At 42.0% G+C, this 15,121-nt stretch overlaps 1 protein-coding gene across 2 annotated transcripts in view; it reads left to right on the top strand.

Annotated features, from left to right (window-relative positions):
* POU6F2 (POU class 6 homeobox 2) overlaps nt 1-15,121 on the top strand; it is a 421,158-nt gene that overhangs the window by 286,761 nt on the left and 119,276 nt on the right. For both annotated transcript variants that reach the window (XM_090048651.1, XM_090048652.1), the window contains one exon: nt 8,105-8,454. In XM_090048651.1, coding sequence (XP_089904777.1) covers nt 8,105-8,454 — 350 coding nt within the window. The remainder of the gene's footprint in view (nt 1-8,104; nt 8,455-15,121) is intronic.

Below are 15,121 nucleotides of genomic sequence, written 5' to 3'. Positions count from 1 at the left end.
ATCATTTATAATTTAGCATGATGCTAGACTGCATGCACTAACAGGATTCCTGCAAGTGTCTTCTGCACAAACAAGAGTTTATCTGGGTAGCTTGAATTGTGTTGTGATAGCCGACAATGACTTGAACCCGTTTTCCTGGAAAGTTATCTAACTGACTGCCTGCGACCCTGCAAGGACAAATTGTCTTCCATTCTATTCTTCAATGGCAGAGGCATGTCTACCAGTACTAACTCAAGAGCTTTTCTAGTTCTGTACAAAAAAGAAGGTAAACTCCAACAGCATTTCAGACTATGACATTTCCTGGTGAGCCTGGTACTTCAAAAAATCCTTCAAACTCCCTTCCCGCCCAAAAAACTACTTTGCCAGACAAATTTCAGAAACTCTTGTGCTCTCAAAGAGCAAACCCGCCTGGTTAGTCCCATTCATAAAACCAGCCGGCACCTATTGCCAACTCCTCAACTTTTTCCATCCCTTCCCATGTCCTGGTCAAGGAAACGTACGGTATCTATGGGCTTTTTTACATGTACTCCAGGAGTTGGCAGGGGTGGGGGGGGAATGTTTTAATTAGAGTGTCTCTCAGAGCCACTTTAATTAAACCACCTGAAGCAACACATGTATTCGACTAAAGTTTGTTGAATGAGCTTTAGTTAAAACACCGCTGCCACCATTTTTCAGTACAGGGATGCTGATACACATGACACTAATTACCACACTCATGACACTAATTACCACACTGTAGCAGACTCAATTAAGTCTGCTCCGACACGCTGTAATTGCAGCACATTGGAGCAGCCTTGCTGCATGTGTATAGGTGCCCTATACAGCTATTCACACAGCCTGTCTCTTAAGTATTTACGTGGCTACTGTTGTGATTTATCTGAGTGCCTCACAATCCTTAAGGTATTTTATCTTCACAGCACCCCTTTGAGGTAAGAAAAGGCTAATATTCCCTTTTTATGCACAGAGAGGACTGAGGGTGCAGACACAAGTTACATTTTTCATATGATCTGCCCCCTGGAAGTGTTCTACAGCCATGATGGAACACACATGCATGGCTACAGAGTGCTCTAAAAATGGCTGATCACACAAAAAATAACCCTCCTTAAATCAGCTATTAGCTGAAGGTGCTCTAGAGCAGGAAGCCTTAGGGAATTTCTATGCAGGTTCTCTGCCAGGGTTAAGTGTGGGTGATTCTGCCCACATGCCATGCCCTGCAGCTGCCACAGGGAGGAGACAGAAAGTCTCTTCCCTGTGCAACAGGGGAGGGAGGGAGACAGCATGTGTGCTCCCCTGCTTGCCAGGAAGCAACTGGTCAGGAGAGCCGGCCAGCATTCATTCCCCAGTGGGAATAGTGGGGCTCAGTGAGTGTGCCTTCCTGCACCGGTGCCATGGGGCACCAGGGACACTTTCCTGCCCAAAGGAAGCAGCTGAGCAGCAACTGAGGGCTTGGGAGTCCTTGGCAGGGCCTACCCCCTGCAGGACAGTGACCCTGGTGCTCCATGGCACTGGAGGAGAGTTCGGGGGCACACCCCCTGACCTCCCCCCCTCCACACACACACACATACACACACACACACACTTCCACACAGGGGAATCAATGATGGCTGGCTCTCCTGGACAGCTGTCTCCTGGCAGGTGGAAGAGTGAACTTGGGCATGCTATCAGCTATTGCTCAGCATCAGAGCAACTGGGGGTGGTGAGGCCCTGCCCCGCTTCCATAGCACCCCCTGCCACCTAGCCTCCGTCACTGTGTGGAGGCACCCAGCTCCCACCATTAAATGCTGAACGTCTGTTACTTTCAATGATACTGTAAATTTAAGTGCTTTGTGTAAAACACAAAAAGTTACAGCATAATCAAATTGCCTTTTGATAACTTCTATAAGCATCTGAGCTGCAGAGAGGCTAAGTAAGGGACACAGTGTCACTCAGGGAGCCTGTAGCAGAGAAGAGAATTGAAATTGTGCATCCTGAGTTTTAAGCTTAGTGCTCTAAGAACTAGGCCATGTTATTCTTCTGCCTGATACCATTCAGCCTGAATAAGGGCATGGGCATAAGCATTTGAGGTAAAAGAAACAAAGGGCTTTTGGTAGGGGCTTTTTCCCACTTGTGGACTTCTCTCTCTATTATTTGAGGAAGGGAGATAGATAGATAGATAGATAGATAGATAGATAGATAGATAGATAGATAGATAGATAGAGTAAAATAGAGGTATAAACTAAAGTGTGTATGAGGATTTAATTTTGGAATAATAAAGGAATAACAAGATTTAATTTGAAAAGTAGAGTGCTGAAGCTGGTCTAATGCACAACTTGTTAATGAAGGCTGTTCAAACAGGAACAGATGGGTTGCTTGGCTAACCATTCCATCAAATTGCATTGCTTGTTTGGAAGGCTGCAAACCATTGCTTGAGTCACAGGTGACATATTCCTTTCAAGAAGTCTCAGAGATTTAAAGAAATGTTACTTGTTCCAATGCGTTTTGCTATCCTACGATTAACAAACAGCTTAGCATCAATTCTGTTCATATGTTTCCCTGCAGTGGGCACTGTTACCTTACCTGCACTGTCACTTATATTACCGTTTGGAAACAAGCCACTTTTCCTTAACGGGGCATTCTGAAATAAAATAAAATATCCTTTGTGGGAAATGGTAATATTCATATATTGGAGTTGGTGACAAACCTATGCCCATTTCTGTGGGGGCAGGTAGGAAATAAGGGGGGATGTCCACTGACCCTTTCTCCTTGTTTGTTTTATGTTTTCATATGTTTCATTTCTTTTGTCCCTTTTTTCTCTGACCTTTCTCATTATGCACCTATGCAGCAGACATCTGGGCAGTGTCATTTTTAACTTTACTGCATTTCTTATCATAAATTATTTTCCCACACACATTAAATTCAACATTAAAACAATTAGTGGAAATTTTAGACTATTTTGTCTTTCCTGTGCATGTGAGTAGGAATCTATGAATCCTTCCATTACACCATCTCCTTTCTTGCTTTACCCAACCATGTAACTCTGAAGCTTTTTTGCTCCCCACAGACGCTTTTAAAACAATTCTCTTGAGTAAAATCACACAGTTTTCATGGTTTTTAGCTGTCAGGGTGAGGTTGTGGCTCATTCAAGCTGGCTGTACAACAGAATAAGATGACATAAAATGTACCCTGTTCCCCTGCATGAACTCTGTGTTGCAGATTATAGCATGGGGCCATCACTCCTCACTTCCATACAGGAAGCTGGGGATAGGGCTGGCTGAGATGAGTCATAGATAGAGCAATTGCTCTGGCTATCAGTGTACTGACAAGCATAGCTGAGCCCTGCAGAGTGAAAAAGATAAAGGGCCAATGTAGATTCCTTATCCTCATAGAGCAAGCAGGGTCGAATTAACACATAGGCAAACTAGGCACAAGCCTAGGGCCCTAAGTGAAGAAGGGGCCCAGTTGTGCTTATTTTATGTATTATAATTATTGAGTGAAAAAATCAATAATTTTGCCCATGAGTCTGTTTGCCAAGGGTCCACTAACGGGTTAATCCGGCCCTGAGAGCACGTCTACCTTCTTTCTGTAAAGCTGCTGTATGTATTGCACATCATGCAGTTAGAGTTGCTTTTCCATACCTTACTTTCATATGCAGGTAAAAGAATCTTAATTATTTCTTTTCTTTTGTCTTCGGAGTATCTAGATTATGGCTGGAATCTCTGAAGCAGTAGGACCTTACCATTACTGCTTCTGGTTGATGAGTTGCGCAATGCATTGTAAACTCCTGTAATAATGTACTCACTCTCTATTTTTATATTGTGCTACATAACTTCCCTTATGTATTTACTTGCTTTCCTCTCCAGTAGCTTCAAGATCAGTATATTCTGTTGGCACCATTTCTTTTTCTCCGCAACATCCAGGTTTCCTGCTGTTCCTGCAGCTGCACTTTTCTTGCCTCCAGTTTCATCTTTACATTTGTGCCATCTTCCATACCTAAAGTCAAATTTCACTGTCACATTTAGCAGTTGTATACACCTGTAGTTTATCTTCTCAACAATAATAGTATTAGTAAATATTCATAGTTTGGTAGTACCCAAAGGCCCCAGTCAGAATTTTTCTACTCTCACTATTGATACCTTGCATGAAGTAGCATGGTCAGTAATTTTCTGTTGGCTCCAAAATTGTTTTCCTTGCAACTTAGGTTGGTGATTGATGGCTCTCCGAAGTCCTCACCTTCCTCTCATGTCGCTGGCATTTCATTTTCTTTTTCAGTTTGCTTTTGAGGTGAAGTATATATACATGACCATAATTCATGTAAAGGCAAGTTGACCCTTTGATTCTCATCTTTGATTGAAGAAAGCTTTACTTATTACAGATAAATTATTAATATAGAAACAGGTGATCAAAGCCTCCTTCACCATGGTGTTCATTCCACCAGGCATCCCATTTGGCCTAGCCTTCCACCTCTCCTTCCCCCATTTCTTTTATTTTATTTGCATTTGTAATACAGTGAGTTGATGTCATGTTCAACTGCAGAACATGCATACCTAGAGAACTGGAATGGGCCAGTCAGTATTGAAAAGTAAGATGAACCAATTTGCTTTGTCTGTGGATCTACAAAAATTGGTGAACAGTTCTTGCCAGGTGATTTCATAGATTTCATATACATTAGAGCTGGAAGGGACCTCGGAAGACCATCAGGTCCAGCCCATGTCCAAAGGGCAGGCAGTCAGCAGGGGTCAAATGATCCCAGCAAGATAGGCATCCAAGTGCTTCTTAAAGGAATCCAGTGTAGTTGCCTGCATCACCTCTGGGAGGAGTTTATTCCAGGCCCTAGGGACTCAGACAGTAAAGAAGCTTTTCCTTAGGTCCAGTCTAAAATAACCTTCTAAGAGTTTGTGACCATTGGACATAGTCTACCTATGGGGTGCTCTGGTGAACAGTTGTTCTCCCAGTTCCCAGGACACACCCCGTATATACTTACAGGATGCCACCAAGTCACCCTTGATTCTACGCTTCTCTAGGTTGAAGAGTAACATGTCTCTCAGGCTCTCCTCATAAGGCCTGCCCTCTTGTCCTCTAATCACTTGTGTGGTTTTCCACTTGACTCCCTCAAGCTTCTCCACATCCTTTCTGAATTGCAGAGCCCAGAACTGGACACAGTATTCCATCTGCGGTCTTACCAAGGCCAAGTAAATTGGAAGGATGACTTCCTGGGTCTTGTTTGAGGTGCATTGGAAGATGCAGGCCAGAGTTTTGTTTGCTTTGGCAGCTGTGGCATCACATTGGTGGCTCATGTTCATCTTGTGGTTAATCATGGCACCCAAGTCTTTACTTTTTTAAAACTATAGGTTTGATTCAGTCCCAGGTTACTTTCCCTTTCACTGATTGAATCCAGAATGCAAGATCCTGGTGGCAAACAGACCTTCTGGAAGGGGTGAGGGATTGCAATATAGTACATGGAACTTGCAAACTTTTCATGTACTGCAGTCCTGCAGCAATCCAGTATAACCTTCAAAGTGGGGTCTTAATATATGTGTGGCAAGGGCCCGCATCCTCCAGGAAGCTGCTGCTGGTACACAGACACTCTAGTTGGAATTTAAAGCTGTTTTCTCTAGGGGAACTGTTCCTGCCCTCTTCTGTGGCTAAGTCTCTATTTGTGTAACTTGAGAATATATAAAATGCTAATCTTTGTGCCTTCAAGGTGAACTGAGCCCCCTAATCCTGACTTCTTGTTAGAGGTTAAGATACTGGTTTACTCATAAGGAAATTAAATTTACCCCACAGGGAAAATAGAGTGGATACATGATAGACAGCCATTCTACAGAGTAAGTTACTCCACAGTGGAGTACAGTGGGTACATCCACATGAGAAGTTATGTTGCCGTAGCAGTAAGCTATTGCACTGTAGCTCATTGCTATGGTGAGGTAGCATTGCCGGGCATAAAACATGATGGCAACACTACTACACAGTAGCAATGAGCTGAAATAACCATGCAGTGATTGGACTGCTTAAACAAGTATTAAATGACTGTGAAGTAATAACTGCACAGTCCACTGCACATGTAGACTTCTCCAGCGAGGAGTAACTCCACAGAAGTGTAAATTATGCCAGTGTACCTGTGATGTGCTTATTCTCCTAGACAGGTACTTACTCTCCAAGACAATTTCACCCCTGGAGTAGTTAATGCAAACTACATTTACCAACACCTAATGACGATGTGCTATTATAACACCTATTTATGCAGCCAGCATGGAGGTAATCAGTCACATATTGGCTTCCTACTATGGAGGAAAATCTAGGGTAAATTATTATGTATATTTTGTGTCTACACCCATAATTTATGCCATCAGCAGTAAGAGATAGGGCTGTGCAAAATTTTAGCAGCCGTTTTGTTTTGGAGGTGTTTCGGACCCATCCCCCAACCTCCTGGCACTTAAAAAAAAAAAAAAAATGTCCCACACTGACCAGCTGCAGCAGCAGTGATTGGGGTCTCTGGGCATTCATGTCAAAACCTCCCCATGCAGTGCAGGGAGCAGCGGGAATCTCCCCCACCTTCCTGGCAACTGCACTGCAGCTGCCCCATTGCACAAGTGCAGCATGACTCGGTAGGGTGCTGTGCACTGTCTGGGACCTGGGGCCACTGGGGCTGAGCAGTGCCAGCCTGTGGCTGACTGCTGGAGCAACCCCAGCTCCTGGACAGCACAAGGCACCCATGTGATGCGACGGCTGCTGTGCAGGTGTCAGCAGGGCTGGGTGATCCCCCCTGCCACCCACAGGGGGCCTCTGCCATGGGCCCTCAGAGGCCCCAATTGCTGCTGCTTCAGCCGGTGGGTGCAGAGCTTTTTTTTTTTTTTTTTAAGTGTCAGGAGGCTGGTGCCAGATGAGGCATGGGGCTGGGCAGGTCAGCCATGGGGGCTTCTCCCATGGCTGCTCCTGCCAGGGCAGAGGTAGGCACAGCCAGAAGAAGCCACAGGAGAACCTGCAGTTGCCCAGCTGTGCCTACCTCTCCCTGGCCAATCCAAATCTCAGAATCAGCGCCAAAACAGTGTCAAAACTCCAAAACAGATCCAGCCAAATCAAAAAGGAACCGTGATCCAAAACAACAAAATGAATCACTGTCCTCCGAAACAGCTGAATCTGAAGCCAAAATGAAACAGACATTTCACACAGCCATAGTAAGAGAGTACTGAAAGTACAGGTCTGCTGTATTTTTCAAGAAAAGCATTTATGGCTTTGAATGATAAGAAACAGTCTCTAATGCCAGAGAAGCATATGCATTTTATTATATATATTTATAATCCAAGGATTTTATAAGCAATATCACAGCTAATATTATACCTGCTGCATGAATACCCTATGTCAATATTGCACCTGTGTTCCATCATTGCTCACATTCTCAGAGCATTCTTTATTTTACAGCCACAATTCTTTCATTCTGCACAAAATGGCACCAGTTCATGCTCTGGGGTAAATTAAAGCATCCCATAGGTCTTTTTCTGTAGTGCACTCAGGTGATATTCCCATTGATTTCACGGGTTGGTTTAGCTGAGCAGAGAATGCTAGATCAGGTCCCAGAAGTATGTACTGGCTGAAATCAGGGGGAGCTGCACCGATAACTTCAGTGAGGTCAGGATTTCAGCATGGTAGAACTGAAAGTCATCATCTTTTTTGGTGACTTTGTAAGCCCTATAGGAGCCTGCACTGCACTTTTTATGGGCTGTATCTCCACAACGAGCATATGGGCCATACACTAGTGCCCTCAAGCATGCTGTGATGAAGGAGTGGGAAGCATGTCCTTAAGACACTTTGGACAGCTGAGTGGAAATTATTATACTACTTCAAATTAGACCACGGACAATGCCTTGTGGACACTGCTATACTGCTTCCCGTTGATGAGGAAGTCTGCCTATACCAATTTAGTGGGCTTAAAACCATCACAGGCAGACAAACTTTGCCATGAAGAGTGGTCTCAATGGGACAGTCATAGTCACATTGACATTTTGGTACTGCTGCCATCTGCTGTAACAGGACCGGGATTTAGTGTGATACCATATTCTCATAGTGGATGTCATTGGATGACATGAGCTGAATCCTATCTAATTCTGTTTACTATATTCATTTATAGCTACCTCATCCCTGAATTCCCAGCTTCAGCAACTTCAGCATCTTCAGCAGCTCCAGCATCAGCAACAGCAGCAGCAGCAGCAACAAGGGCAACAACCACCACAGCAGCAAACAAGCCAGCATCAGCAACCAGCTCAGCAGACACAACCACTGCAGCAGCAGCCCCAACAGCAGCAGCCCCAACAGCAGCCCCAACAGCCACAACAACCCCAACAGCAGCAGAACCAAACACAGCCCCAGAGCCAGAGCCAACAAACACAAGCTCCGCAGTCCTCCAGCTCGCCTCAGAAACCCAACCAGTCACCAGGACACGGCCTTCCTTCTCCTCTCACTTCACCAAATCCACTGCAGGTAGGATGTTACCTCGTGGGCAAAAATCTGGGTAGTGGCAGATAGTAAACTGCTACCCTCTTTAGGAAAAATAAAATGGACACTGCATGTGCTGAGCAAACAGACTGATTTGCAGCAGCTAATTTGAATCAGTCCTTCATTAGCCTGCTACTTGAAGCCAATAGCCTATGCCTGACAAATTAGAAAAGCTGTTAAAGTGGGGCCAGCGTTTTATAATTCTTAAGAGTCATGACTCCAAACCAAACTGAAAAGTAAGGTTGGCTGAAAGCAAAAAAATTCCATTTCTCAAAAAAAAAAAGTCAGGGTTTGTCATTTGTCATCCAACACAGCCAAAACCTTCCACATTTTTACATAAGACATTAAGTGGGAGAGAGAGAGAACCACCCCCCTCCACAAGAATAACAATAGTCTCACATCCCATTCACTTGGGATGTGGGAGGCCAGGGATACTGGGATGTGTACCTGGTCTCCCAAAACCCAGATGAGAGATGAAGCTATTGGCTCATCTCGGCTACTGGCTATTCTCAGTCTATAGGCTATTCTAAAGCAGATCTTTCTCCTTTTCCTCTGTGGTTATTCTCAGGTCTATGCTGTATCTGAGAACCTTTTCTGAATTACATTTGCATTAAAAAATACCGTGAAACTGCCAGGTCTGCTGAACAAAATTCAGCTCTACTGGATTTTAAGAGTTCTCTGAAGATGAAGAAACTAGACAGTTGCATTTCAGGTAGTGGCAGTATCTGATGAAAAATCAGTGCTCAAACCTGATCTGGATCCAGGTTAGGGTTGAGTGTGATGACACTTGAATCTTGCAAGCTGTTCCCATGATTTTTTTTCCATTAAATATTTCCAAAAGTCAGTTCCCAGATCATGTTAATCATCTTCCAGTGAAATCTATGAGAACAGATTTGACTGTACTCAGAAACATAATTTGAAATCATATGTAAGGAGCTGATCCCTGGAGGCCACTTTTCAGAGTTGATCTGCACTTTAAGTAACAGCTAGAAACATTGCAAGAGTGGTGGCTTACTTTCTTTTATAAAACTTTGCATGCCTTTAAGTTGTTATCTACAGTTTGGTTTCACCCCTGGGTCTTTAACATTTCAAAATACTTTTGAATGCAAGTAATGGAATCAGTTTAAATGAGGCTCAGCCTTGTCCATACTAGCCAGTCAAGCCACATTTAATCTAAGTTAAACCAAGGTGAATAAAATGTGTTTTTAAAAATGGTTCAGCTAATAGGCTTAAAAATCCACTAGAGATTATCTTTACTCTATGAGCCTTTTCTACTTCAGAGAATAATGTTTCCAGAGCTCCTACTGTGTATTGTATTAAGGGCTACTTAGGCGCTACTGAATGTACAGTCTATCATGTTAGTGAGTGCTTCGGGACTCTTTAATATGCAGATTATTGACACACAGAGACAGAAATAGCTCCAAAAGAATTGCTATTACATGTTATTATCTTAGTATAGCAGCCATGAATGTATGCTAAGTACATACAGTATACACTAGTGAGAATGCCTGTTAAATCTTTGCCTCAGAAGTTACTTGGCATTTGGTTTTCAAAACAAATATCCAGTTTTTCATTCCATTTATGAACTTCCAACTATTTCTAGTACAGACAAGCCAAAACCAAGGCCTCAAATCTAGAAATCCACATGTTGTTTGGATTCATACAACTTCATACATAAGCCCACTCGTAGCAGGCTGGGGTCTAAATGAAATCTAAAACTATATGCAGGCTCCAGTTTTGGTAAAGATGCATTTTCTTATGCAAAGAACTGTCCTCATGACACTGACTGAAGCTAGCAAGTAATGAAAACAGTTTGAGAGATTACTGCTAATACTAAATAAAACTTCAACCCTTAGCACTGATGTGGCTTCAGACTCTCACCTAAACGTAATCTGGATTAAAAGAGTCTCTTTATTTCCATCTCTGGTTTGCTTTTGGTCCTAACTAGTAGGACTGCAAACTCAGCTTAACAAACAACATCATTTCTCAATTTTAGAAAAACAAAAAAAAATGTGTAACACCAGTAATTTTTCCTTGTTTGACGTGTTGATAGGAATGCTGTTACCATCCATAGTGATGACACCTCACCATCTTCAATGCATTTAACCTCACAATCCCTCCTCTCTCCCTGGAAACAAGGAAAAAATACTATGGCAATTTTATAATGGGGAAATGAGGCACAATCCCAGGCTACGCTGCCAGTCTGTAATAAAGCAGAGGGTTGAACCTTGGTCTTCACAGTTGTAGGCTAGTTCCCTAGCCCTGCTGCCCTTTACAGTTTACACCCAGTATCAGCAACCATACGTATGCTTTAATGCACAGTAGCCTATTTACTGTGCATGCAAGTGTCTCATAAAAATGTGATTATGCTAATGTGCAGTAAAATAGCTACTGTGCATTAAGCATTACTTAAAAATTGTGCACGTTTGTTACTGCGCATTAAGGCAGCCTACTGCACATTTCTTTAATACCTCATATTCGAGATACTAAATTCAATGCACATTAGAAAAAGCACCTTAATGCACGTATAGAAAGGCTCAGTGTTAATGAAAGGGATGAGGGAGCCTGCTGATTCAACAGAGACGTAATTTGGAGAGAGGCTTTTTGTGCAGCCCTATTAGGCCAATCACAACTGTGCCCTGGAATTTTAAGTTAAGTTTTATACTCTCAAAGTCTGTAGAAATCCTTAACTCAGACATTTTCCAAGACTAAAATATGAAAGAAATAACAGTTTTACAAAATATAAACACATTGACTGTTGACACTTGGAACAAAAGCCCTTACTTCGTTTTAAGAATGTGAGCAGTCCCAATGGCTTAGTCTGTGAACATTTGTAAAGCAGAGAGCAATACTCCTGGAGTTCCCAGAATATATTTAAAGATACTTAAGCATGACTTAAAGCAGTCTGTCTTATTACCGAGTGAGGTGGGACTCTTTAATATGCAGATCAGTGATATGCAAACACAGAAATGTCTCCAAAGGTGAGGGGTTATATTCTAATTTTGCTCCAGAGATATGCTTAGATGCTTTTGAAAGGGCTTGTTGAACATCTCTGCCATCTATACAGATGGTCCAATACAAAACATCATCCAAAATACCTTTGCTTCTTGCATATTTCTGAGACCATAACTGCTGCAACAACACTCCAATCTTACTCCCTGAATGGGCAGCAGTAAGGTTTTCTTCTTTCCAACCCCAGTCCTACAATCTGACCTACAAAGGGGAGCCATTTCCTCCATGTGGGTCTAATGTCAGGATTGGGTCCATGCCTGTTCTCCTGTTTTACAATTCCCCTGTTGTACAAATATAGAAAAAATAGCATACAGCAGGTTTTTTGGCACCCTCCCATATATCCATTTTATAATAACTGCTTAGAATGCGGATATTTTTTTTATGTCTGATACTTTAGCTTAAAAATCGACCTGGAGCCAAATTCAAAGATATTATGGCCTCCAAGGTAATGATCTTTATGAACTAGAATGAAATGTTTTTTGTTTGAAGAATATTAAGGGAATAAGGACCAACTAAGTTAAAATTTGACAGGTTAAATTTCATTTCTGAATCCTTGATTTTTCATGTGGGTTTTATCCTCTTACATTATTCAGGATCTGTCTGAGAGATATTAGTTTAGAACAATGCAACCTCAAAAGATTGTCTTGGAAAGTCAGTAATTCAAAAGGATGATTGTGTTTGTTTCAAAAACTCTGAAGGATAACAACAATTATATCTCAAAATGTACAGATGCTGCCATGTCTTCAGAAAGGAAATTAAATGAAAGTGACTTGCTTAGGCAAACCTGGGTGAGGTGCTTTCTGTAGCTGATCAGAAATTAATAACACTGCTGCACTGCTCTCTGGCTAAAATTCTCAGAATGATTCTTGTCAGATTGTTTTGTAATATTGCACTATAATTTTATTACCATCTGTTACTCAATTCAGTGGACTGGATTACATTTACAAAAAAAAATATTGTTTCTTAGCAAGCTTCATAGTTACTTTATAATAGTACAAGAGAGACCCCAGTCTGGATTATTTTACTCAAGGGGCTCAATTCTACCTGACTTCTATTGTGATACTCATAATTTACATTGGTGTAAGTCAAAAAGGAGCATCAGGCCTATCACTGGTTTCCAAAGTACTTTATGCTGAATGAGAACTGCTAGCTGTGGGGCATCTGACCCCAGAAGTCCTGGATAACTCCCTGTTACTACACCTGGCATTGGGGTGGGGCAGGGCAATACAGGAGCCAGTTACCATGTATTCAGACCATCTCAGGGCAGGGGAATTGTATCTTGGGTAGCTGCAAAAATATTCAATGGATATTTTTGGAACTACAAGGTCTCCATACTATGCTGTATACAACTGGGTTACCAAATAAGTAGCCCACCTTTCTGGTTGGCTACCAGAACAAAATGCTTTGGATGTATGTTCAACTCTGGCCCCAGATATGAATCTAGCTACTGATTTTAAACATGGATCATATGCCTGAGCAGTATAGATCAGTTGATCCCACCGATAGGCAGATCTGCTAAGTAAAATCCTTACTGCAGGTAGAGAAGAATCCCAGCTCTGTTCCTGTGCAAAGATAAGCAGACAAACAGGGATCCCCAAGGGATTGCCCTGACTGTAAAATTATTCTGGCCATTTTCCAAACTCTTTGCTAAAGGACCTTTTTGTCATAGAAGCCTATCTACAATAACTGAAACTGAAGAAGGAAGATGATGGATAAAAATAAAAGGGATGGAGTAGGGAACTGGGGGACACAACAAAAACTTTCCAAGCAAGAGCAAACCTGAAGATAGCAAAAACAGAATCTACTTCAGATTAAATTTTCATCCTAATCTTAAATAATGCATTTGGCACCTCGATACTTCTTTAACAAAGAAAAAAAGAAAGAAAGACTGAAAAAACTCAGCCATAAATGAGAGAGAGTGTGTACACAAATGCCTGAGGCTCCAACAGCCACCAAAAAAAAATACTTATTCAAGGGTTAGTTTCTCATTAAAACAAAATCTATTTTAAAAAGCTCGATTCAACATTTACTGACATTTCCAGGAATTTATTACAAGTCGTTGAGATCTAAAAAGAACAACAAAGTTTTATATTGCTTTGAGCGTGGTCGGGAAAAAAATAATTTACAGAAAATATAGTTATTGCTCTTTTTCTGTCTGTCCATATCTATGATTTTCAAAGTGGTGCCTCCCTGTGTATTTAGGTACTCCTGATTTGTTAAGATCTTGTTTTTCTAGTGCCCATAATGATCCTAAGAAGCATCTTTACACAGTGAGTAGTCTCACTGTAATTAACTGGCTCACATGCAATGTAGGGTTGTTCTCAGTATAAGGGTGGCAGGACTTTCCCCCCAGATATTTAGAAAAGACTTTGGAAAAACAACATTTTATCAGCAGCTAAAGGCAGGACAGTAGTTTTCACCCACTGTCCCAACAGTTTGGTGTTGACTGAAAATGAGATACTGAACCAAACTTTGCAATAGGGGAGGCAAAAGAGGTATTTGCAAAGAATTTCAGGAGGAAGACTTGCTTTCCTAAGCTACTAAGAGTGAACCTGCCAAATGATGGGTTTTCAAGAAACTGGCCAAGTTCTAGACCTTTGCTCTGAAATAGCACCTCACCTGTAATAAACTTAATTAATTGGTGGTACCTTGCTGAAAGTGCTTTTACCTGCATTAAACAAGAACACAAAACTTGAGGGCTTGCTGCAATATTCTGCACATATTCAATGTCCTGTCCTCTCCAAATGAATGAAACTATGGCCATGATTCGAATAGCTCTTTTATTCCATTTTGGACACCTGCAGCCTTGTTTCTGAGACTTTAAAGGCTGAAATTATTTTGTGCGTCTAAACTGCGGGCCAGATTCTCAGTTGACATAATTGGAACCATGCCATTGTCACCATCTGTCACTTCCAGCCCCTTGTCTGAAAACCTTTGCTGCATGAAGTTTTGGCCACTGATGGGCAACACACATGCTGGTGTGAATGTACACACGAGTGCATCCACACACAGACATTCACAACCCTTCCCAAACACTATTACCCTCTAGGATTTAAAGGCCTCTTGCTCATTCTTGTTGATGCCTTGATTCTTTTGCATCCCTACCTTTGCCACCATTGCAACTCTTCCTCCACCTGGGAGGTTATTTAGGGGCAGGATAATTTGCACTGTCCTGAAGAAATATGTACATCCTTTCCATAATACCTACAAAACTACATTGGTGCCACAAGAATTAATAAGGTGTCCCCTACATCTCCAGAAGCATAAATTCAAGCCTCATTCTGGACTTGGGTTGAAGTCTGTTTTCCCTCAACACAATTGTAAATGCATGCCAGGTCACTGAAGATGAAAGATCTGAGGTGGTTGGATGTGATGCTGGCTGTATCACTCTCTTGTGGGTTCTGGGCTACAGAAACTGGTATGTCTTAACCCTACTAGTCTAATGCTGCTAACGGCACTAAACTCTGGAGGACCTTTGATCTTTTTTGACAAGTAATATTGTTAAGATTCATCTTCTCTTAGCTAACTCATCTTCTCCTAGAATCCTACTACTATATGGGGGAGTTGAGGCACTTGATCACTACACTGTAAGGCTGTTGAATGCTGTATTTAAACAGAACAAAGAAACATTTAAGGGAAT

The sequence above is a fragment of the Crocodylus siamensis genome, chromosome 5, assembly GCF_052110815.1.
Source record: "Crocodylus siamensis isolate JL-2025a chromosome 5, ASM5211081v1, whole genome shotgun sequence".
Classification (NCBI taxonomy): domain Eukaryota; kingdom Metazoa; phylum Chordata; order Crocodylia; family Crocodylidae; genus Crocodylus; species Crocodylus siamensis.
Note: the sequence above shows the minus strand (reverse complement) of the source record. Positions and strands in the feature narration are given on the sequence as shown.